General features: G+C 37.9%; 1 protein-coding gene across 4 annotated transcripts in view; it reads right to left on the bottom strand.

The window, feature by feature from the left end:
- Positions 1-23,113, bottom strand: part of LOC117927916 (DNA-directed RNA polymerase I subunit 2) — a 52,461-nt gene extending 29,348 nt beyond the window's left edge. Inside the window, exons 1-15 of one of the 4 annotated variants that reach the window (XM_034847643.1) lie at positions 23,019-23,113; positions 22,363-22,531; positions 22,132-22,214; positions 21,884-22,003; positions 21,486-21,562; positions 20,938-21,001; positions 20,533-20,603; positions 18,874-18,951; positions 18,740-18,785; positions 17,813-17,993; positions 17,669-17,721; positions 17,428-17,501; positions 17,138-17,255; positions 7,040-7,124; positions 1,045-1,160 (exon numbers count right to left, since the gene is read on the bottom strand). In XM_034847643.1, the coding sequence (XP_034703534.1) occupies positions 1,045-1,160; positions 7,040-7,124; positions 17,138-17,255; positions 17,428-17,501; positions 17,669-17,721; positions 17,813-17,993; positions 18,740-18,785; positions 18,874-18,951; positions 20,533-20,603; positions 20,938-21,001; positions 21,486-21,562; positions 21,884-22,003; positions 22,132-22,214; positions 22,363-22,519 (1,323 nt within the window). In that variant the 5' untranslated portion in view covers positions 22,520-22,531; positions 23,019-23,113. The other 3 variants (XM_034847644.1, XM_034847642.1, XM_034847645.1) reach the window with 3 other exon arrangements.
- Between the last annotated feature and the right edge of the window lie 518 nt (positions 23,114-23,631).

Here is a 23,631-nt window from a genome sequence, read left to right as displayed (position 1 = left end):
TAGAATCCTTAGGTTCCTACAAAGGAGAGCTTCTTTGATTAGGAAGCTATATGGGTAAGGATTTAGTGCTCATCCAACTCAAAAGGAGGGCATGGAATTTGCCGAACAGGTGCTACATGTGTAAAAGGGAAGAGAAGATAATTGATCATATGCTTATGCACTACTCCCAAGCAAGAATTTTGTGGCAGCTAGTTTTTTCTCTTTTTGGAGTTACCTGGGTAATGATTCAGTAAGAGGGACCCTTTTGAGTTTGCATGGTTCTTTTGTGGGGAAGGAGTGGGAAAAAGCGGAAAAAAGCTTGGTGGGCCGCTCCTTTGTGTATATTTTGGATGCTAAGGATGGAAAGAAACAGAAGGTCATCTGAAGACACAAAACAATTGGATCATGCAATTAAATCTTCCTTTATGTGTATTTGTTTGGATTGGGTTGGATTGTACATAGGTTACTATTTCATGACCATGATACACTCTATAGATTGGCTGAACTCAAAGTAGGTAGAGGGAGGTTGGTATTTGTTCCCTCTCCTCTTTTTTGTTGACCTAATGGCGTTTCTTGTATACATTGTGTACTTTGATGCACCCTCTTTCAGGAACTGTTAATATATCCTCTCTTCTGCCTATCAAAAAGAAAATGTTTGAGGTTTATCTCTTTCCATGTCTTTTCCCAACTCCTATCCAAGTATAGCAATCAAAAAACACTTTTCATCCAGCCAATTTGATTCAGAAAGCCAAGGATACACAGATCACTAAACTTCTGGATGGGTTCGATTTGGAATTTGTCTACCCCCTTTCACTTTATATTGCTTTGGCTAAAGCTAGGTTAATTACGAAGGATCACTCAGCTTTCTCTATGAACTCCTTTATTTGGCCAAAATAGCCTCTAGGTAAATTACCAAGAGGCATAATTAATTTCATTAATTGGCATATTTGTAAGACAAAAGATTTTGTACATTCACAATTATTACCATTGAAAAAAAAAAGGATATACAACGTAAGTTTCCAATATATAACAATAATAGGACAGAAAAGGATCCCAGGATGTCACCTGTTGTAGATCTAAACCAGATTGTGTGACGAGTCTTCCAGTCTTCAACATATTCTCAACAGCTAAGCTGATTTGTCTTGAAGGATTTTTATCCATGACCTTCTTAACATGGGCCACTACATAATCTCAGGCAACACAAAAATGTAAGGTCCCTCTGACAAATATTTAGTGCCAACTACAAAAATATTATGATTCAAGATCCTCTATGCAAGAGAATAAACAAAAAGGTGCAGAGCATGTACAATACTTCAATGCAACTTACATATTACAAAAGCTTTATTTCAAACATGTATGAGTCAAGCAATGATTCAGCATTTCAATGTATGATACATAAAACACTCCTCCCTGTCAACAATAGGCATACCTAACATTTGCAGACACAAAACCCATAACCAGCACTCATTTGGAAACTTAGAAAGATAATTTCTCATGTATTTAATTCAAAAATGTGAAGAAGTGGGCTATGGCTTTCTTGTCATGGAAAGTAGTATAAAAATCATTACTTTCTTCACTATTTTACTTTGTAAGGTTCTGCCATATAAATACATAAATTCAAATGATGACAGAAGTATATGTTTGATACAAGTAGTTCACAAACACAGATATTAGACTGTGTCAGGAAATTCTCATCTTACTCCAGGAGTTCATCTGTCATAAGGTGACTCCCTATCCACTAATCATGGGCTTCAATTGAAATGTCATAAAACTACATTATGTAAGTCTAGTGAATTCAGATTCATTGAAAATAGATCTATAGACTTCCAAGATACCACTTGAGGGGTAGCTCTTTTCAGCCCTCTTTAACAACAAGAAAGATAGTAGAAACTCAAAATAAAAAAAAATTACGCATGGTAAATTTTACCCAAAGAGGGCACCTAAAACCTCCACAGCACTACAGAAAGGAAACAAGAAAAGAAGACAAGTGGTGAATGACCATATCTAACACCCCCCTGAGACTCAGTGGATACTAGACCAAACATTTTTGCCATCAAGCAGGAGAGATATAAAAAAATACAGCACTTTGCAAAAAGATTCAGACTGCTAAAGGTGTAAAGGGAGAAGAGCACAAAGTGGCAATTAGTGTTCATGATTGATGGTTTATCAATCCATTCTGGGGGCCGGGGTATGGAGCCGCCTTCCAGGGCATTTCTGGCAATATAAGGCACTGCCAGAAGTGGAGCAAACAAGGAAGCTACGCCACTTCTGTCATAGGATTGATTGATTTATTGATCATCCTTCACATCAGCCAACCAATCTTCCCAGCAATACAGGTCAGGGTGCAGCATTGAACTTCAACACCTTAACAAGATACCATTTCTTGTTTCCAGATTTTTTAAGAAATGATAAGGTCTCCAAGCAGAACAAAATAAGAAACAATAAGATGTCAATCTATGACTTAGTAAGCCCAACAAGTATCAGAAAACCATATGGATGAACCAAAACACCCCTGCCATCATCTTATGTCACAGAAAATAAGAGCAAGGAGCAGATATAAACCAACAAACAACTCGCATAATGTAGGGAATGCTAGCTGAAAAGAAATATTTCAGTAGATAGTAGCACTAGGAAGCAGCTTACAGTCAGAAGAAGAATATAGATGATGCACAGAAGATGAAAAGAAAAGAGTAATCCCAAAAGAAAAAAAGGAAGGGAAAAAAAAAACAATAAAACATGAGGTACTGCAAATAACTAAGAGAATTGATATTCATCCAAAAATTGACCTACAGATTGACATTGACAAACTGAACGTCAGAAGTATCCAGAAATACAAAGCAACCAGTAGAAAGGGATTGACAACAACAGAAGGAAGAACAAAGTGAAGACAGGAATATATTCTACATCATATTACAAGTCTTCAGCCACAAAGCAATAGAATTGGAATGATTTTTTGCCTGGAATAACAAAAGGGATGGGTAGCAAATCTCAAGGTCTTTATATACAAGATAGTTCCTCCTGAGAAGGTAGCCTTTCACCATTAAAAAACAAGGTGGTTGGTTCCCAACTATCAAGGATTGGAGTTCCTCCTTCAAGTGGTATCAAATCAAGTGGATATCTTGAAATCGAGTTCAAAGACATGCAGACCTTTGTAGATGGCTTAAGCCAAAAAGAAGATGTACGGGTGCATAACAACATGTCACTGATGGAAGTACATAGCATGGTAAGTTTTGATATTTCTTTCACAGAACCAAAGACATACAGGTGCAAAATGAAGTCACTGATGTTAGTACGTGTGCACAATAATTTATGATATTTCTTTCACAAAATTTCTCATCTTAAGATTTTGTCTATAATTCCAATGATATTTCTGGATATTTGTATAGTCAATATTTTCACCAATATCAATATCTTGATAACACACAACACTGAGAATGATGAATAACCACATCTAGTATCATGATACACCTTAGTATTATTTATTTTCCCCAGCTGCAGGGTCTTCTGCAAATAAGCAATTGAGTTCTTCCCAAATATTTTTTTGATGAGAAAAGTTCTTCCCAAATATCTTAAGAGCTCCAAATCCCTCATCTCACCAGGCCTCCCATTTATATTGTCTCTTAAAAAAATATTTTGGCTATTATATGCCATATTTTATTTGTTCTAGAAACTAACAAGTGTTAATTCAAAAAACCTTGCATAAAGCAAACCTGCCAAAAATTCCTTGATGGATTTTAATATTTTCAATTATTATGTGATTCATCTTCCTTACCAACATTGAATAGATTTAGTGAATATTGGATAGAGAATAAAGAAAGATAAATACATTGAACTCTTATCCCCTTCTCATCATACCAAAGAAACTAAAATGGAACATCTTCAGTACCATGGAACATCCAAGTATCACAAAGTAATTGACCTCATACCCTAAACCAAGGAATATAAGGCTTGTGGAATGATTTCTAGATAATGACTCTCATCCATTTCTTTTGAACTGTTGCATCTTTTAGTAATTTTTAGGAGTACAACTCAGTCGATGCAACCCAATGAACCAATTTGACACTCTTTGAGTTTGTGTGGTCTAAATCTTTAAGCACATTCATCAACTCCTAGGTTGCAAAAGAATAAAACCAGGGTTATTTGGTTCAGTCCTGAGTTGAAGGCTCAGGCAGCCTAGGTGAACCAAAGAACAGGTAGAAGATGCTAACCAACAATCATTATTCTTTTCAAGTAACCATACTTGTACTACCCCCTGAGATAAACAGATAATAAATTCTTAATCAAAATCAAATTACGCATTCATATGGAAAAAGTTCATATATCTCTTCTAGGAAGAGGCTTATGGATTCAAATTACGCATTCAAATTACGGATTCCTTGGAAGAGGCTTTTCCAAGCTTGTACTCTCTTGCCTCTTCCAGAGACGCTTGGGTAGCTAAGTTGTGGGATGAGTCTAGGGAACTGGGTCATTGGAACCCTATATTCACAAGACTTAACAATGATTGGGAGATGGAAGAAGTGGAAACTTTTTTCAGAAGGTTACATGGTCAAGCGCTTAGAAGGGACGAGGAGGATGTCATGTCTTAGCGGGTTTCAAAGAAAGGCTTCTTTATAGTAAAGTCTTTCTACTCATCCCTAGTTCCTTGCATCAGTAGAGAGTTCCTTTCAAGCTTAGTTTGGAATCCTTGGGTTTCGAAGAGAGTCAACTTTTTTGCTTAGGAGGCTATTTGGGGAAGAATTCTAACCATGGATCAACTAAAAAGGAGGGATTGGATTTTACCAAGCAAGTGCTATTTGTGTAAAGCGGATGAAGAATCAGCAAATCATGTGTTTATTCATTGTCCCAAGGCAGCTATGATTTGGCACCTTATTTTTGCTCTTTTTGGTGTTCAGTGGGTTATGCCCAATTCTATCAAGGAAACCATTCTTGGGTGAAGCGGTTCCTTTATTGGAAAGAAAAGAAAAAAGGCGTGGAATGCAACCCCTTTATGTTTATTTTGGACTTTATGGAAAGAGAGAAATAGAAGAACCTTTGAAGATACTAAATTAGCGGATCAACCTATTTTACGGTCTTTTTTGTACATGTTTTCGAATTAGGTTAGGGTGGATGTAGATTGTACATCATGGTCCATTTTCGATTTCATTTTTTTTTTTTTCGATAAGTCAAAAAAGCATGTATTAGAAGCGCCTAGAAACGGCGAAAACAGTACACATTAAGTATACAATCAAAATGCCCAAAAAACTAGGCAAAGAAGACAAATAATTTTTCCCCTAACTAGACATATAGCCAATCTATAAAGTCAATCATAGACAAAGTATGACCCTCTATAAACACCCTAGCCCAATTTACAAGAGTATACAAAAAGGAATGTTTTAAAGCTTGATTCGACCGCTCGATATCATTGAACGCTCTTTCATTTCTTTCCTTCCATAAGGTCCACATTAAGCATAAAAGGGCAGCCCTCTAAGCCTTCTCCCACATCTTACCCAGAAAGGCACCATGCCAACCAAGTAAATTCCTTTTAATTGAAGAATGCAAAACCCACTGCACACCAAAAAGGGAGAAAATCAAACTCCAAAGCATTGTAGCCTTTTTACAAAACAAGATTAAATGATCGCTAGTTTCCTCTTTCTCTTTACACAAGTAGCACCTATTCGGCATATTTCATCCCCTCTTTTTGAGTTGGTCGATGGTCAAAATTCTGTTCCAAGACGCTTCCCAAGCAAAAAAGCTCACCCTCATAGGTGCCCAAGACCTCCAAATAAGACCCCAAGGAAAAGGGTCACTATAGGCCCTCGTGAAGGAGTGGTAGAGGGATCTAACAGAGAAAATGTCATCCCTACTTTCCTTCCACCTCAAAACATCCTCCATTTCTCTTCTCACTACCAAAGGATGCAAATTTCGGAACAAGCCCTCCACCTCTTCCAATTCCCAATCATTAAAATGCCTTGAGAAGTGAGGATTCCAACAACCCGACTCCCCACTCCCCTCCCAAGCATTTGACACCCACTCATCTTTGTTAACCACCAACCGATATGGATTAGGGAAAGCATCTTTCAACATTTGGTCCTTACACCACAAGTCCTTCCAAAACTTGACCTTTCTCCCATTCCCAACAACAAAGCAAGATTTGCAACAAATACCCTCCCATTCTTTTCTAATGGCTTTCCACACCCCCACACCATAGCCTCCCCTTGCTACTCTTGAACACCACCCTCCTTCCTCTAACCCAAATTTGTTGATGATGACTTGCTTCCAAAAGGACTCCCTCTCTACCGCAAATCTCCAACTCCACTTCCGAAGTGAGGCTTTGTTTAGAGTCACAAATCTATCAATTCCTAAGCCTCCCTCCTTGTCAGTTCAAACCAAGCTCCAATTCACCAAGTGAGGTTTTTTCTCTAAGGCACCACCGCCCCACAAAAAGTCCCTTTGAATCTTTTCAAGTCTTGCACACACCTTCCGAGGAATAATAAAGAAAGAAAGGAAGTAAATTGGAAGACTTGATAAAGTACTTTTTATCAAGGCGAGCCTCCCCCAAAAACACTCAACTCAAGTATCTCAGATTTTTGCTATTGGCGTTACAAAAAATTAGAGTGTCGTCAGCAAACAGGAGATGGAGCAAGTCCATTTTCGATTTCATTGATTGGTTGGGTTGTAAGTAAGGGGATGATTTTTTTGCTTCTCCTTTTCTTCTTGGCCTTGTTGCCTTGTATACATCGTGTTTACTTTAAGGTGTACATCAGGCTTTCTTAATACAATTGCTTTTACTTATCAAAAAAAAAAAAGTTCATACATTTCTTAGAACCAATTTGCCAAGGTATCGTAAGTTTATATACCTCCAAAACAAAATAAAAATGAAAAATAGTGCAATAGAGCATCATGAATTCTTTGAAACATTTCCCATTTCATTAGCAGTGGCCTACAGTAACAGTGATATTGAACTTGAAAAGCTATAAGAATCCATAATAAATTCAAAAGAAAACCCAATTACAACATACTAAATGAGTATCAGATCAACAAAAAGAAGAGAGCTAGATAGAAGAACAAGAATGTAACATACAGCTGCTGAATTCGAAATTTTTGCTTTTGTTGATCTCATCTTGAAGAAGTCGTCTTGCCTTGTACAGCCACTCTTGTAGTTTTTCCTATAAACCACAATACAATTCAAAATTAGATAACACCAATACAACAATTAATATCACATTTAAATCAGAACACAGGAAAACTTGAGGATAAGGATGCAGCCTTGTATGCATCAAGCTAATTATCCAAAGATCAGTATATCATCATTTAAGTACACATTACAGTAACATAGCTAGGTTACAAGCAAATAATAACTGTAGCTTGATTATATCAATGGAAAAACAAACCACTTTTCCACCAGTAGATGAGAGTTCATACGAATATGGGAAAAACAGAACCCAAAATGTGGACTAACAACTTTAACCTACCATTTCAGTATACTTATATCATTTCAACACGTGTATGTGTACATCTTTGTGCAGAATGGGAGTACATGTGTGTATGTATGAGGTGGACATTTTTTCTTTTTTTCTTTTTTGTCAATAAGCAATGAATAAAATTCTGGGGTGTTGGAGGTTCCAATGCATCCTCATAAGTAATGAATAAGATATTGAAATCAAGAATCATATCAAGGCTCTAAAAATTTGGAGACATCAAAATGCGTCGAAGTGTTTTTTTTTTTCTTTTTTCTTTTTTTTTTCTTTTTTTTATAAGTAAAGAATCGAATTGAATTACGAAGAGCCGCCAAAAGAGTGACCCAAGGTATACAAGAAACAAACCTCCCTTCACCACCAAGGCTCAAACAAGAGAATATGGAAAAAGAGTCTCAACAAGTGCCCAACCATTCAAAAAAACTTACTAAAGTCAGTGGACAATCATTTATAAACAGCTTGGACTCTAACCAAAAAAGAAAACAAAATCCCTTTTTAGCCTTTGGATAGAAAAACGTCGTTATTAAACGCATTTTTGTTCCTTGCCTTCCATCCCCTTATTTATTAATTTATTTTGGTGAGGGAGGCACTTAGCATTCTCTTGAGAATGGTAGGGGAGGGTGGCTTCACTTCGAGTTTCAAGTTAGGAGAGAGAGACGGAGTGGAGATTTCTCACCTTTTATTCACCAACAATACCTTACTTCTTTGTGAACCTTGTTTAGATGAACTGATCTATATGGCTTAGGTTTTGCTTTGGCATAAGGCTTCTTCAAGACTAAAAGTTAACTTGAACAAAAGAGAACTAATTCTGGCAAGGGAGGTCCCCAATCTAGAGTAGTTATTGTCAGTTCAAGTTGTGGAGTAGGAAAATCGTCTATCGCTTACCTAGTTCTACCCCTTTAGGTGCTCCTTTTTAAGGCTTTAGCTGCTTAGGATGTGGTAAAGGAGAAGTTCTCTAAAAGATTAGCACCGTGGAAAAGGCAATACCTCTCAAAACTTGACTCACCTTGTTAAAAAATTACTCTTAGCAACCTATCAAGTTACGTCATGTCTCTTTTTGTTATTTCTAAATCATTGGCTCTGAGACTAGAGAAGATTCAAACCATTTAACAAACTCTTTTCCATCTCTATTCTCATTTGCAGCTTCCAAGGAAGCTTAGGTGGGCCAGTCATGCGGAACGCATGCTTCTTAAGATATTTCCAAGATTAGGAGATGGATAATGTTGAGGAGCATCTTTGGAAGCTATATGTGTTAGGAAGAACTAGCACAGAGTGGACAAAAATGGTAAGGAAGGCTAACAAGAGTAGAGAATTCTTGGTGAAGTCTTTCTACTCTGTCTTGGTGAAGTCTTTCCCCTCAAAGATAGTGTGAGGTTCTTAGGCTCCTACCAAAATGGGTTTCTTCGTGTGACAAGTGACTTGGGAAAGGATCCTAACCATGAACCAACTAAAAGAAGAGGATGGTTTTTGGCAGGTCATAGCTATATGGATAAAAATATAGAAGACAATAAACCATCTCCTCATCCATTATGGGAAAGCTCGGGGTCTATGGAACGTTCTACTCCCCTTAAGTTATACCGACACGCGATGGGAGAGAGAGAGAGAGAGAGAGAGCGAGAGAGAATGCGATGGAGAGGAGGGAGAAAATAGCTCAGCACCTCGCAGAAAAAGGAAGGAGAGCAGCTTCGCAGTGGAGTCTAAGGCGTTCGAGATCGTTGTAGACGATAGGAAAGGAAAACCCCAAGTTCTCATCTTGGAGAAGAAGGGAGGGGTTTCGTCATGGGTCCGACTGGGACCGGAAAGCTTAGGGTTTTTCATAAAAGGTCTAAACCACTGCATCAAGGATGAGAAAGAAGCAAGATGGGGGAGGGAATGGAAGGAAAAGGGGAGATTGTATTCCATGACGCGAGGGATAAACAGAGCGGGGGGGTTTATCCGGCTAGGGGTTTCTGATCTGGAGAGGAAGAGGTTCTGCATCTTCATCCTGAGAGGCAGAGGGGACAAAAGGGGATGGATGATTATGGCGGAGAAGCTTCATCAACTGGTAGGCGCTTTTGGTAGAAAATCAAATAACCAGGAAGTAAGGGCCGTGGGGAAGGCTATTGTGGAAAGCTCGTACGCGACAGTAGCGAAGAGGCCAACTTGGGGAAATACAAACTCAATCACAGTGAAGGTTAAAAGGGAGGAAACACTAGGAAATCTACAGAAACTGGAACATTGTATTGTGGCGACTTGGAAAGCCAGTACAGGGGGAGAAGAAGATCTCGAGAGTTTGGGAAAACTTTGGGCAAAGTCTTGGGGTCTAAGAGGAAATTTAGGGTTGGCTAAGCTAGAAAAAGACAGATTCTTGCTGGAATTTGAAGATCTGGAAGAAGCAAGACGCGTCGTATCCTCACGGAATCGTTCGATGGGAGGACTCCAGGTAGGGCTGGAGCATTGGAACCCTAGGAATGGATGCTGGGTGGAGGCGGATGTAGGAAATGAAGTCTAGGTGAGAATAGTTGGGCTTCCAATCTCGTTATGGAGTCCGATGATCTTGAAAAGAGTGGGGGAAGAATGCGGTGGTTTTATTGCAGTTGATGAACAGACGAAGACGATGGGTGAGATCCAGTGGGCTAGAATCTTGGTCAAATCGAGAGGAGAGGTCAAGCCGAGTGTATTGGAAATCGAAATGGAGGAGGAGGTTTATGCTCTGTCATTGTGGTGGGAGTGTCGACCGGTGTTGAGGAGAAAACTCAACGAAGAGGCTGGACGAAAAAGCGTCGAGGTTAGGGGTGACGTTGCTTCACGCTCAAAGCAGCGCGTGGAGGAGGAGCGGGTAAGCTTGAGGCTCGAAACGCTGAACTCGTCAGATGAAGAGATGGGTGAGCAAGGGGCGGGTTGGGTCGGGCGACGGAAAACCGAGATCAAAGCCCGGCAATCCGGAATTGGGCCTCAACCGGTAAGATATTGTCCGGGTCGTCTTCCTTAGGCCTCATCATGGGCCCAAAGGAGACAAGGAGGGCTGGTGGGCTTAGCCTGGCTAATGGACCTTTGGGCCTAAAGCTGAAAGGAGTGGCAAAGTGAGGATGGTCCAGAAGCAAGCCCATCGTCAAGGAGGTGGGCTGAAGAAGTGGGCTGCCATGCCAAAGGCCCAGTCTCGTCAAAAGACCAAGCCTCAAGCAAAGGCCCAATTCTTCCAATGGGCTGCCAAAAGCAATTTGATTTAGAAGGAAAGACAAGGGATGGCCCAATCTCGCCAGCAGCCCAAGCCTCAAGCAATGACTCTCAGGAGAAGGGCTATCTGTTGGAGCGCTCCATCTCCAGAAACGAGAATTCCTCAGAGACAGAGCCCTTTGTCGCACGGGAGTCAAAGGATCTAAGGAAGCAACAAATTTTTGCTAGTTATTCAATGACAGACAGGGCGCTCGAATAGGAAGCCTTGAGGTATGGGTCGGGGTTTTGTTCTAGGGGAGAAAGGGTTTTGGGGGCTTCTCATCTTAATTCTTTTCTTTTTTATCGGACTCTGGAGGGGGAGTTTTACGATCGTTCTAGGGATATGGACGAGGAAATTCGGGTTGATAAAACAATGTGGTTAACAGTGTATGAGGGTTACAATGAGAAGGTCAGTGGCTGTAGGGAATTGGGAGTAACCAAAAGAAGCAGTGATAAAGTCAGGGGGACAGATGGGGCCTTTGGCACACATGACATACAAGCTGTGAGAAATGAGCCTGAGGAAAAATGGGACGAGAGTAGTTTGGCAAAATTTAGTCATTTCTTGGGATTCCCGACGGAGGGTTTGGAAAAGGAAATTCTGAATTTTTTTATTAAAATCAAAAAAAGACAGGAGAAGATACATAGTAAAGAGCTTCTGGAAAAGTCTAAGTTCGAAAGGGAGTTAAAGAGATTGGAATGTTCTGTAAACTATGAGGGGGGAATAAGCAGAAAGGCTCGGTACAGGGCAAAGGGAGTCAAATTGTAGTTGCCCAATGAAGCTAAAAGTCCTGAGCTGGAACGTGAGGGAAGCAAATGATAGCTCCAAAAGAAAAATTATTAAGGCTTTTATAAGGAACCAAAGGGTGGATTTACTCTGTATTCAGGAGACAAAAATTCAATCTATGTTGGAGAGTATTGTAAGAAGTTTAGGCTCTGGGAGATTCCTAGATTGGAAAGCTATGAATGCAGAGGGGGCTTCGGGAGGAATCCTAATTTGCTGGGACAAGAGGTCCCTGGACATTCTAGATTGGGAGAAGGGACATTTTACTTTATCGTGCAGATTTAGGAATGTAGAAAATGGGTTGTTTGGGCGTTCACGAGAGTTTATGGCCCTTTCTCCAAAGTGGAAAGGGATGCACTATGGGAAGAGTTTGGGGCGATTAGAGGTCTGTGGGAAGACCCCTGGTGCCTAGGGGGGGATTTTAATATCACCTTGTTCCAGAGGGAAAGGAGCAGTCAGAGGAGAATAAGCTCAACAATGAGGAAGTTTGCTGAGATTGTGGATGATCTAGGGTTGGTGGATCTTCCTTTACAGGGGGGAGAATTCACCTGGAATGGGGGCCACAATAACCAGGCTTGGGCAAGATTGGACAGATTTCTTGTGTCCCCTAGCTGGTTAGACCAATTTAGTGGGATTACCCAAAGTAGGCTGCCACAACCGATTTCCGATCACTTCCCAATCATGCTAGTGGAGGATGGGATAAGACGAGGCCCGACTCCATTTAGATTCGAAAATATGTGGCTTAAAGTTGAGAAATTCAAAGACCTTATACATAGCTGGTGGCAGGGAATTGAAGTCAGGGGTAGTGCTAGCTTTAAATTGGCTGCTAAGATGAAGGAAATCAAACAGAAGCTGAAAGTTTGGAATAGAGAAATTTTTGGGAGGCTGGATTGCAACAAATCTTCAGCCCTGCAGCAAGTGGATTTCTGGGATCGGAAGGAAAGCAAGAGAAGCCTGACTATGGAGGAAACAGAGTTAAAAAAAGAAGCAAAAGAAAATTAAAAAAAGTGGGTGCTTCTGGAGGAAACTCATTGGAGACAGCTTTCAAAGGAAATCTGGTTGAGGGAGAGGGATAGAAACACGGGTTTCTTCCATCATATGGCAAGCGCCCACCGTAGAAACAATTCTTTGGACATAATTAAGATCAATGGGGAATGACTGTCAGAGGAGCAGGAGATTAGGGAAGGAATTGCTAGTGCGTTTCATCAGCTGCAATCAGAAGATACAAGGTGGAAGGCGGACATTGGGAGGCTTCAGTTTGATCAAATCAGCCAGCAAGAAGCGGAGAATCTGGAAAGGTTTTTTTACAGAGGATGAAATTCATGCGGCTTTGATGAAGATGAATGGGGATAAAGCCCCTGGTCCGGAGGGCTTTACTATGGCTTTTTGACAAAGTTGTTGGGACTTTGTTAAAGAGGAGATCCTAGAAATATTCAAGGAATTCCACGAGCATAGCTCCTTCCTCAAGAGCCTCAACAATACTTTTCTGGTTTTAATTCCCAAGAAAAGTGGGGCTGAGGACCTTGGAGATTTTAGACCTATTAGTCTTCTAGGGGGGCTCTATAAGTTATTGGTTAAAGTGCTAGCTAACAGACTTAAGAAAGTGGTTGGAAAGGTGGTCTCCACTTCTCAGAATGCCTTTGTGAGGGGAAGACAAATTCTTGACGCTTCCTTAATTGCAAATGAAGTGATAGACTCATGGCAGAAACGAAAAGAAAAGGGTCTTATTTGCAAATTGGACATAGAAAAAGCTTATGACAGCATCAATTGGAAGTTTTTGTTGAAGGTTCTGCAAAAGATGGGCTTTGGGTCTAAGTGGCTGGGGTGGATGTGGAGTTGCTTGTCCTCAGCCAAATTCTCAGTTTTGGTTAATGGGGTGCCAGCTAGCTTCTTCCCTAGCACTAAGGGCCTTAGACAAGGAGATCCCCTATCTCCTTATCTCTTTGTTATGGGAATGGAAATGCTAGATGTTCTTATTAGGAGAGCCGTGGAGGGGGGATTTTTATCAAGGTGTAACATTAGGGGTGGCAGTAGATCCCCTTTGAACATCTCCCATTTATTTTTTGTTGATGACACAGTTGTGTTTTGTGAGGCTAGTAAGGAGCATCTAACTCACTTAAGTTGGATTTTACTCTGGTTTGAAGCGGCTTCAGGTCTAAGGATTAACTTAGCCAAAAGTGAAATTATTCCAGTTGGAGAGGTGGTGGAGATTGAAGAGTTGGCTGTTGAGCTAGGCTGCAGGGTGGGGTCCTTACCCTCTCAGTATTTGGGACTTCCTCTAGGAGCTCCTAATAGAGCTCCTTATATGTGGGATGGGGTGGAAGAGAGAGTAAGGAGGAGACTCGCGCTTTGGAAACGGCAATATATCTCAAAAGGGGAAAGAATCACTTTAATAAAAAGTACTTTGGCTAGCATGCCAATCTATCAAATGTCAATCTTCAAAATGCCCAAGATTGTTGCTAGAAGGCTAAAGAAAGTGCAAAGGGACTTCCTGTGGAGAGGGGGAAATATGGAGGGGAAAATTCATCTAGTTAACTGGGAGGTGGTTTGTACAGACAAGGAAAAGGGTGGGCTAGGCCTCAGGAAGCTAGCCATTTTGAACAAAGCCTTATTTGGCAAGTGGATATAGAGGTATGCTTGTGACAAAGATAATCTTTGGAAACAAGTGATAAAGGTGAAGTATGGGCAAGAGGGTCTTGGATGGAAGCCAAAGAAGGCTAATGGGGCGGTTAGAGTAGGGGTTTGGAAGGAGATTTGGAAAGAATCAGATTGGTGCTGGGATAACATGATATTCCGAGTTGGGAAGGGCAACAAGATCAGATTTTGGACAGATGTTTGGTGTACTGATACAGCGCTGTCTCATTATTTTCCTCATCTCTTCGTCATGGCTGTCCAAAGGAGTTCAACGATTGAGGAAATGTGGGACCAAAATTCTGGTCAAGGAGGTTGGAACCTAAATTTTTTTAGGGACTTCAATGATTGGGAGCTAGATATGGTTGGGGATTTACTCCATATGCTAAGGGGTTTGGAAGGAGATTTGGAAGGAGGCCAAAGAAGGCTAATGGGGCGGTTAGAGTAGGGGTTTGGAAGGAGATTTGGAAAGAATCAGATTGGTGCTGGGATAACATGATATTCCGAGTTGGGAAGGGCAACAAGATCAGATTTTGGACAGATGTTTGGTGTACTGATACAGCGCTGTCTCATTATTTTCCTCATCTCTTCGTCATGGCTGTCCAAAGGAGTTCAACGATTGAGGAAATGTGGGACCAAAATTCTGGTCAAGGAGGTTGGAACCTAAATTTTTTGAGGGACTTCAATGATTGGGAGCTAGATATGGTTGGGGATTTACTCCATATGCTAAGGGGTCATAAGCCTTCTTTGGAGGAAGACTCAGTTTTTTGGAGGCAAGGAAGAAATGGTCAGTTCAAGGTCAAGGAAGCTTATAGCTTGTTGACCAATCCTAATGATACAGGCTTTCCTTCAAGAAGTATTTGGGTGGCTAGGGTGCCAACTAAAGTCGTCTTCTTTGCTTGGGAGGCGACGTGGGGGAAGGTGTTTACTTTGGATAGACTTCAAAGAAGAGGGGTGCAACTTCCGAATTGTTGTTTTTTGTGTGGGTGTGAAGAAGAAAATGTAAATCATATCCTTATACATTGTATAGTGGTTAGAGCTTTGTGGGATATTGTCATTGGGTTAGTAGATGTTAAATGGGTCTTTCCAGAAACTGTAAAGGAGGTCTTAATTAGCTGAAGGGGCTCGTTTGTGGGGAAGAAAAGGAAAAAGGTTTGGGACTCCGTTCCATTGTGTATTTTTTGGACGGTATGGAAGGAGAGGAATGGATTAGCCTTTAAGGGGGTGTGTTGAATATTCAGAAGTTAAAGAATTTTTTTGTCTGTAATTTGTGGAGTTGGGCCAAATTGTATTTAGGTGAGGAGGCTTTCTCCCTTATAGGCTTTCTGGAGTGGGTAGCACCCACTTAAGGGGAGGTGATTCTTTTTGCCTTTGTTTTTTGAGGCCCTTGCCGCCTTGAATACCCCCTGTATGCTTTGTGGTTTTTTGCCTCTCTATTAATGCATATCCTTTTACTTATCAAGAAAAAAAAAAGTACTAGATTAAAGTTATGGTTATTAATTGTTTCCATTTTCTTTCTTACATGTATACTTCTTGTGTGTCGTAAGCACCTCTAAATCTTGATGGAGAACAACAGGAAAAAACACTCTTTCAAGACTAATCAAGGAAAATAGAAAAGTATTAAGCAAAAACAACTAACAATTTTAGCATTTCACAATTTTAATAGCAACATGTTTTTATTTTAGTAAAATTAGTTTCAAAGGTTTATTTTTAGTTAAATGTCTACTTGTTTTAATTTCTCATTGATTAGGAAAAGTCATATTCCTATCAGAAAACAAAATCTCAGCCCCATGAGGAAAAAGAATTTCAAGAGTTTGCACAAACCTACATAGTTTTCAATTTTATTAGTAGAATTTATTGAAAATTTTGTAACTACCTTGCTTCTTAAAGGTCTCTAACCATCTTGTGCTCTCTTCTGGAACAGGGACCAATCTAACCCTTAGGTTCTCCAATTTTCATCATTTCTACATTAACTAAAGGAGGTCATCGTGAATTCTGGAAAACGCCACCCCTCACCCCCACCCCGCTTTGTTTATATTGGATAAGTTGGAAAGAAGAGGACAAAAAAGCATTCTAGGGATGGAACAATCAGACCTAGTGGCAAAAAATTTCTTCCTTAAAAACTTTGTTCTCATGGGCTAGTGGCTTGAGAGAAGCTAGTTTTTTTTTTTTTTTTTTTATCAATATGGCTTGAGAAAAGCTAGTGTAACTTTTTGGGTCTGGCTTAGCCCAATTCTTGTCCATTTTTTTGGCTTTGGCATTCCTTGTACCCTCTACATCATGGGTAACACCCTCTCTTTCCGTTAGGCACTTTATTAGTAAGTTTTTATTTTTGCCTATCAAGAGAAGAAAAGAACCAAAAAAAAAGACTAAAGGAGGTTAGAGAATCTCAAAATTTCCCAAAGAAATAAGATCCTCATCAACTAATAATGTGACACATCCTATCCTTGAATTGAGTTCCCTCTTCTTACCATTATTGTGGAAGGGTGAAATTAGGAAAGTCTAGTTGTATATTTTTGTGGTTGAGGAGAGAATTAAGACAAGCCCGTAATCAAGGGGATCTGATGTAATTAGGGTAGGAAGGTTCCTATTTTTGGTGCTAGGAATATGTGTGTGTATGCATATATATATATGGGTCTCTGTATAGATTAAAAATTAAGGACGAACTTTATACCTTTTATTTCTTCCAATCCTTCATCTTCTACAATTATTATTATTCTTTCATCAAGAAAAGCTAAGACTAGCAAGTGTAATTAAAAAAGACAAATGGTACATCTTGGAAAGATTGTTTGTCCTTCTTTGTATTTACTATTCAATAAAATTAATTTTTTTTTTTTGATAAGCACTATTCAATAAAATTAATAAATTTAGTTTCTAATAAAATGATAATAATAATAATAAAGGGAAATGAGAAAAAATTTTGGTAGCCAAATTCAATTTCTAGAATGCAAGTATATGACATATTGGGTCATTGAATCTAGTCCTCAGATGGCAAGGCACCATAAATTTGTGGTAACACCATGTATACATATTACATAGGAAGTTTCTGTGCATACAAAAACATCTTTCCAAGAGATAAAAGTTGCAGGATTTGTACCTTGAGATAAATAGTGATCAAGTGACCAGGCAGTAATACTTCCTGATTCTGCAATACATCAGGGTTGTCTGGCACAGAAGTCTGATCTATAAGTGAGAAAAGCTTCTGCACCATGAAGCTAAAGGAAAGAACTATGTTAACATTGCAAAAAATAAGTAAATATATACTATCCCCAACCCCAACCGCCCCATGCACACTCATAGAAACAAGAGAAAGAAAGACAACATACAACAATGGTAGCAACTATTAGATAAGGATAAGACAGAAATTTAAAGGAGACGATAACCAACATGAGCAGATTGAATTTGTCATAATTGTTATCAAGGTGAACAAATATGTATTCTCTAAGAACTGCATCTGCAACCTACAAAAAGATTAAGAAAAAGAAAGAAGATAAGAATTAGAAGGAAAAGCAGTCTCAAATCCAGTTCCCATATGCTTAGGGCTCTACTTAGATTTTTCTTCTTTTTCCTCCCTAATTCTCCCTGATAATCAATTGGAGTCCAACAGATAATGGAAAATATAACTTACAATGGAATAACTTTCATTTTCCAGTCCATCCATCACCAGTTGGAAATGCTCTCCTAAATTTAGAAGGGAATAAAATTAGAAAGATAGTTCAAAATTAAATCTGGAACAATAATAAGCTTATGGAGAATGATATTAGAAGGTTACCAATATGCTGGAGACATTGATGGCGTGTAAAAAGAGACAAATCCCGAACTTCATCAAGGATAATTTTCACCCTTTCACCCACAAGCTGAGTGCCAACAGCACCCTTTCCCCCTTCATATTTCTCACTGTAGCAACATGTCAAACTCTCATAAATTTCATGATCAGTAGTGTCAATCAGAGCCTGTCAACAGGAGGTGTCACAGTAAGAAATTCAGTCACATCTCAAACAAGATAATGGTAGATACTCCATAAAGCACTTTCAAAAATAAATTACAAAATTTCATTCATGCGCCTGGCTGGAAAAGAAACTGAAAAAAATATATATTTGTAATGTATTCCAGTGTGCACTATATTTTTATGGCAGAGAGAGAGAGAGAGCTTTCCAACATTAATTCATGAAAAACTACATGCTTTTTAAGTTGTCATCAATGTTTCTTAGGAGGGATTGATCCTTTTAATATGATTCTTTACCACAAGCATTCTAAGACTTGTATAATTTTATTGAACATGCTCAACATTTTTTGGGAACTTCAACCAACAAGCTGTATCCACTATGCTCCAAATATTTATATAAATTCTGCATGGTTTAGACTTGATGAACACATAAGGACCAATCTATATTTTAAGTTACAGAACATAATTATTGCTGTTGTTGCATAACTCTTAGATGATAAAGAATTTTAACATTTCTACAATAGGAGAGATGAGATCAAACAAGGGTCTGCAGCAATGACAACAAATAAAAGGAAAGGAAAACAAAAAGGAATATACATTCAATCTATAGTCATATCCTTGAGTTTGTGTTCTGTTTTTGAAAAAAAAATGATGTCTTAGCATGTTATTATTGAATCAAATCCAAGTTCCATGTCTGTGTCGATGCAAAATGAAAATTGCAACTGCACATATAAAAAGGCACAAATCACAAACCTTTAGAACAACACCCACAGGAAGCAAGTATTCCCTCCCTTGTATCCTGGAAAGGCGCAGAAATATCTTTCAGTTACAATTCAAGATCATAACCAAACAGTTCATCATTGAAGACCATAGTTAGAATTTCTCACCAAAATCCAAGTCTTGCACTTCCATTACGAAGGTAATACAATTTGACTGTTACTGCAGATTGATCTTCTCTTACACACCTTGAATGAGAATTAATAGTGAATCACTATTACAAAATAAAATTCATTTAATAAATGTAAAATTCCGTTAAGAATTATGATTGAGAGAACAAATATTTGGCATATAACATATCACGGTAAATAAATTGGCACTAAATAATAATAGTTTCCAATAGATCAGAGAAGATGAACAAGATTAATGAAATCCAAATTACAGTTCCAAGGTTTGATAATTCACAAAGAGTCAAAGACAGTAATTAAATGTCTTAATCAACAAAACAATCAAATTACAAATAAGATACTAACAAATGATTATTTCAATTACTCAAAAACCCCTTAGTTCTTGCAATTGGCGATAGAAGGGGAGAGAGAGAGAGAGCATTGTCAATTTTTTATTTTTTTAAATTCAATTTGCTTTCCAAATTTAAAGATTGCCAATAATTATTTATGATTATATAAATTTCATTAACTTTTTTTATAGCCAATTTATAAGTTTTGTTAATTAAATATAACTGAATATGATTATCATAAATAATTTATGAAGCTTACTTCAATGGGACTGTCATTAATGAAATGATAATAAGTACGATTGAACATGATTATCATAACTGATACTTATGAAATTTAGTTAACTGTGATATTAATAAGTGATATAATAAGAACAATGAATTGGGAAAGCATATGATCACATAAATAGGGATTTTCTGCTTTCTGTAACTAATAAAATGGGCTTCGTGTAAAAGTGCTGGAGGTTGGATTAAATTTTGGATTTCTACAATTTACTTTCTAGACGTTGGTCAAAGGATCCTCTAATTTTTCCACAGCTCAAGGGGTTTGTGACAAGGATCCATTCTCCCCTACTTGTTTATTCCTGTTATGGAGGATTTGAGTTTGTTTTATTTCCAGGGCGGAGCAACGAGGTTGCTTTAGGGAAAAGCTTACCTCAGAATTTTCATGTATCCTTGGATACAATGATAACCAGGCACCTTATTCAAGTTTTGCTAAGCTTGGTCCTGCCAAAGCATGTGGACAGATTAATGGACTGTTCTCACCTATCAACTCAAAAGCAACTAAAACCATATCCAATTTTTATCTGCTCTCAACAAAGGATCCCCAAGAAGGAGAAATAGGTTCATGCAATACTCATCAAAAGCATTTAGACGGCACCATAGCCATAATGTTGTAAAGCCTGGTCACCAAGCTACCATGCCTCAAAACTCTTAGCTAGGTCTTTCTTGGAGCCTATGACTATGAATGTAGCATTAGTACTTCAATTCACAACCTGATGTTGTAGAATTCCGAAACTGATCTACCAAATCTTCCTTCATGGTATTCCTAAAATCATAATTAAAAAGCTAAACAAACCCATTAGTGCCAAGCTTCAAAACCAAATGCTTTCTAATAATACGTTCAGACCCACTCTCCATTATTTACAATATACATCTCTCACAAGTACAACTATTATTGCAATAATCAATTATTTTTGAGAAGCAATCAGCATATGTTTAAAAAAGATCTTAACATCAATTATGAATAAAAGAGCCAACTATACAATAAGATAATAACCAAAAGGAAAAAGACCCATAATATGTAGAAAATCACCTTATGACAACTGCTTTATCAGTATATCCCTCTCGGCGATCACGAAATGAATTCCGCACCATGCTCATTGGCTGGACCATAACAGACCCAAGATTTAGCTATGAAAAATTTACTTGTCCAGGTATACCTGATTTACAAGAGAAAATGGCAGGAGAAAATACAAGACTGTTGAAAAAAATCAGTCAAGTTGCAATATATCATAGTAGGTCTTGCATATTGTTCCTGCTAAAAATTTCAGAGTTGTATGCAAACGACTTCATATGAGCTAGACAACCAGCTAGCTTCGCTCGTATCAACTAAAGAAGAAGTTGCACAGACCACTTCAGATCGACGCCTATGCTTGAATAACTCACAAGATCTATTTTCCCTTCAAAAGAATGTGTTTAGAACAAAAGGTTTACTCACATAGTTTCGCTTTGGCAAGATCAGAAGTCGAACAACTCTCTCAAGCCCATTCAAAATGAAGTAACTACAAAATAAAGAAAATAAAAAGAGTACATGAATTGGAAAAGAAAAAAAAAAAAAAAGAAAAAACATGGAAGTGAAGACTAATATGGCGTCTTTAGTAACTTCAGCCATATGAAGACTCCAACAAATCCTTTTTAAAACATTTATTGCCTTAATCTGTTACACATCCATAATTGCATGCCAACAGCATCCACATTATGAATACCAGTACCATAGCTGAACCGCACAACTTTCTTTGTTAAATGTAATAGTATAAAATCCACACTAGAACACACATGTACACATATGTACCATAACCATAACAATGCTTATACATGTTCATTTACAATTTACACTTCATTCATTCTATTAGCATGCACTTTCAGAGTTCACATCCAATTGGAGAATTCTGAAATGTGAATATCATAAATATGACCAGAAGCCCAGTGCAAATACAATACCATAGAAGCCTAGTATAGTACAGAAGAAAATTGTACCACACTTACCCGCCCATTTCTGATGACTCTTCTTTGCAAGAAACTAACTTTTGGGGATCGGCACCTCTCAAGTGACATAGTTTAGACTACATGGAATATGCTCAATCAATCAAATATCAGGTAAGAAGCAAGAAAACAAGTTAAAGATAATCCAGGTGAAAAAAAAAAAAAAACATTTCAAGCAAATAATGGTAATGAACACATTATTGTCCAGCTGCCACTTTTCCTTTGGCCCATTTTACAAGCATTAAAACCTCAACACATAAACTTAGCTTTTTATCTTACAAAGAGTTCCTCAATTATCAACAAGTTGAATACTTAAATTTTAGCTCATGAACCATGTATTCCTATGGCCCACTCATTCAAGATGAACAAAATCACAGCCGCCAAAGGGAGGATCAACTAACCTTTAACATTATAGGAAACTGCCCAAGATTAAATTTTTCTCTAATGACAACTCCATTCCCATATTGAAAGCAAACATCAGCCAAAAGCTTCCCCGAATATGAAATTTTTGCTTGCCTACACTGTTTCAAGAACATGCACTCAAAGAATGATATTCCAGAATGATATTAACAGATGAAATACACTCTATTTAATTAATATAGAAGTTAAAAGAAAGAGAAGCAAAAATACATGCATCGTGAAATATTACCTCGAAAGGATATAATGCATCGCGCATTGTCCGGGCAGAACGCTCCTTTTGAGGTGGGTATAACTCCGGTTGCCCAAACCAAAGTGCAATTCGAGTTAAGAAGAAAACACCATTGTGAGTGATAAATAAGGACTTCATAATTAAAATAATCCAAAACAAGTCACAAAAATTCAAAAACAGTCCTTCATTTCATTGCTGATAAAAATGACGTAAAAATAGCAGAAAGGATATTTCGAAGCTTCTGTTTGGTGAATGAATCAACGACTTCAACAGGTTTCACGCTCATGAGCAGAGTCTCCAACCCAAACTCCACCAAGTGATCGAAGGAGTCGATATGGTGCTGAAATAGCTCTCGCAGCGGCTCGTAATCTGGGCCTGCCGTAGCCATTTTCTCAAGAGCCTGCACTTTCCAAAATTCTTAAACCCCGCAAAACTTCAATTTTTCATATCGATGTTTTATCACAATCATAGTTCTTAAATTGGCAGCCAATGGAGTCAAATACTAAACAAAGCAATAATGATGCAAATTTGCAGAAAAAAGTTCATTAATTATTAAAAAAAAAAAGTTCAAAATAACACCGAGAGAAAATGCGCACAATAATTTTTCAAAAAAAAAAGTTCCAAATAACAAGAAGAGAAAATATGCAAATCAGACCCAGAGAGCAAAAAAAAAAAAAAAAGAATTTGAAAAAAGGGAAAAGGGAAGAAGGAGAAGAAATCCAAAAATCCAATTTCCCCATCATGAGACCTTGGTCATAGTCCAAGATTACCGTTGAGAAGTAAAAAAACCATCGCAAAGACAGAGGTTTGGGAAAAGAACCTGCCCGTTTTCCATTGAAAGGTACCAACAGCAACGACAAATAAGAAGATCGAAAAAACGCCCGTACCTGTCAAAGCAAAAGATACAAAGAACTCTTCTTCTGCTTCGTCTTCGTGCAGAGAGGAAGAGAAGGGGGGTTATGGCTTAGGGTTTTTCATTTTGAGGTTTTAAGACCCGTTGAATTCTGGGTTGAGACCCGGCCCAATAGTATATCTTATTTAAAAATAGAAAAATAAAAAAGGTGAATTGAGGTCAAGGTTATAAATAAAACCTTATAAATGGCTAAAAATTTCATGCTGGGATAAAAATATCATTCTTCTCTCTTTTTCACTATTTTATTTATTTTTTTCTTATTTTCTTAATTATTTTTTATTTTTTCAAATTTTATTCTTTATTAATGTTTTAATATTAACATTGTAACTAATAATGATAGAAAATTAGGAAAAAATAATAAAAAAATAAAAGTAAAATGGTAGAAAAACACCAAAAAAAAAGTAATTTTGATTTTTTTTTAATAATAAAGTAAAACTTGTGGGTAGAAAGATGAAATGATAATATTTTATATTTTGAAATTTGATGATTATTTTGTGAAATGAAAAAATGTTAAACTTATTGTAAATCCTCTATTATATCTCTATAGTACATGATTTTGATCATATTTAGCATCTCTCATTTCACTC

The sequence above is a fragment of the Vitis riparia genome, chromosome 13 (assembly GCF_004353265.1).
Source record: "Vitis riparia cultivar Riparia Gloire de Montpellier isolate 1030 chromosome 13, EGFV_Vit.rip_1.0, whole genome shotgun sequence".
Classification (NCBI taxonomy): Eukaryota; Viridiplantae; Streptophyta; class Magnoliopsida; order Vitales; family Vitaceae; genus Vitis; species Vitis riparia.
The sequence above is the reverse complement of the archived record's forward strand: the minus strand, read 5'-3'. Positions and strand labels throughout refer to the sequence as shown.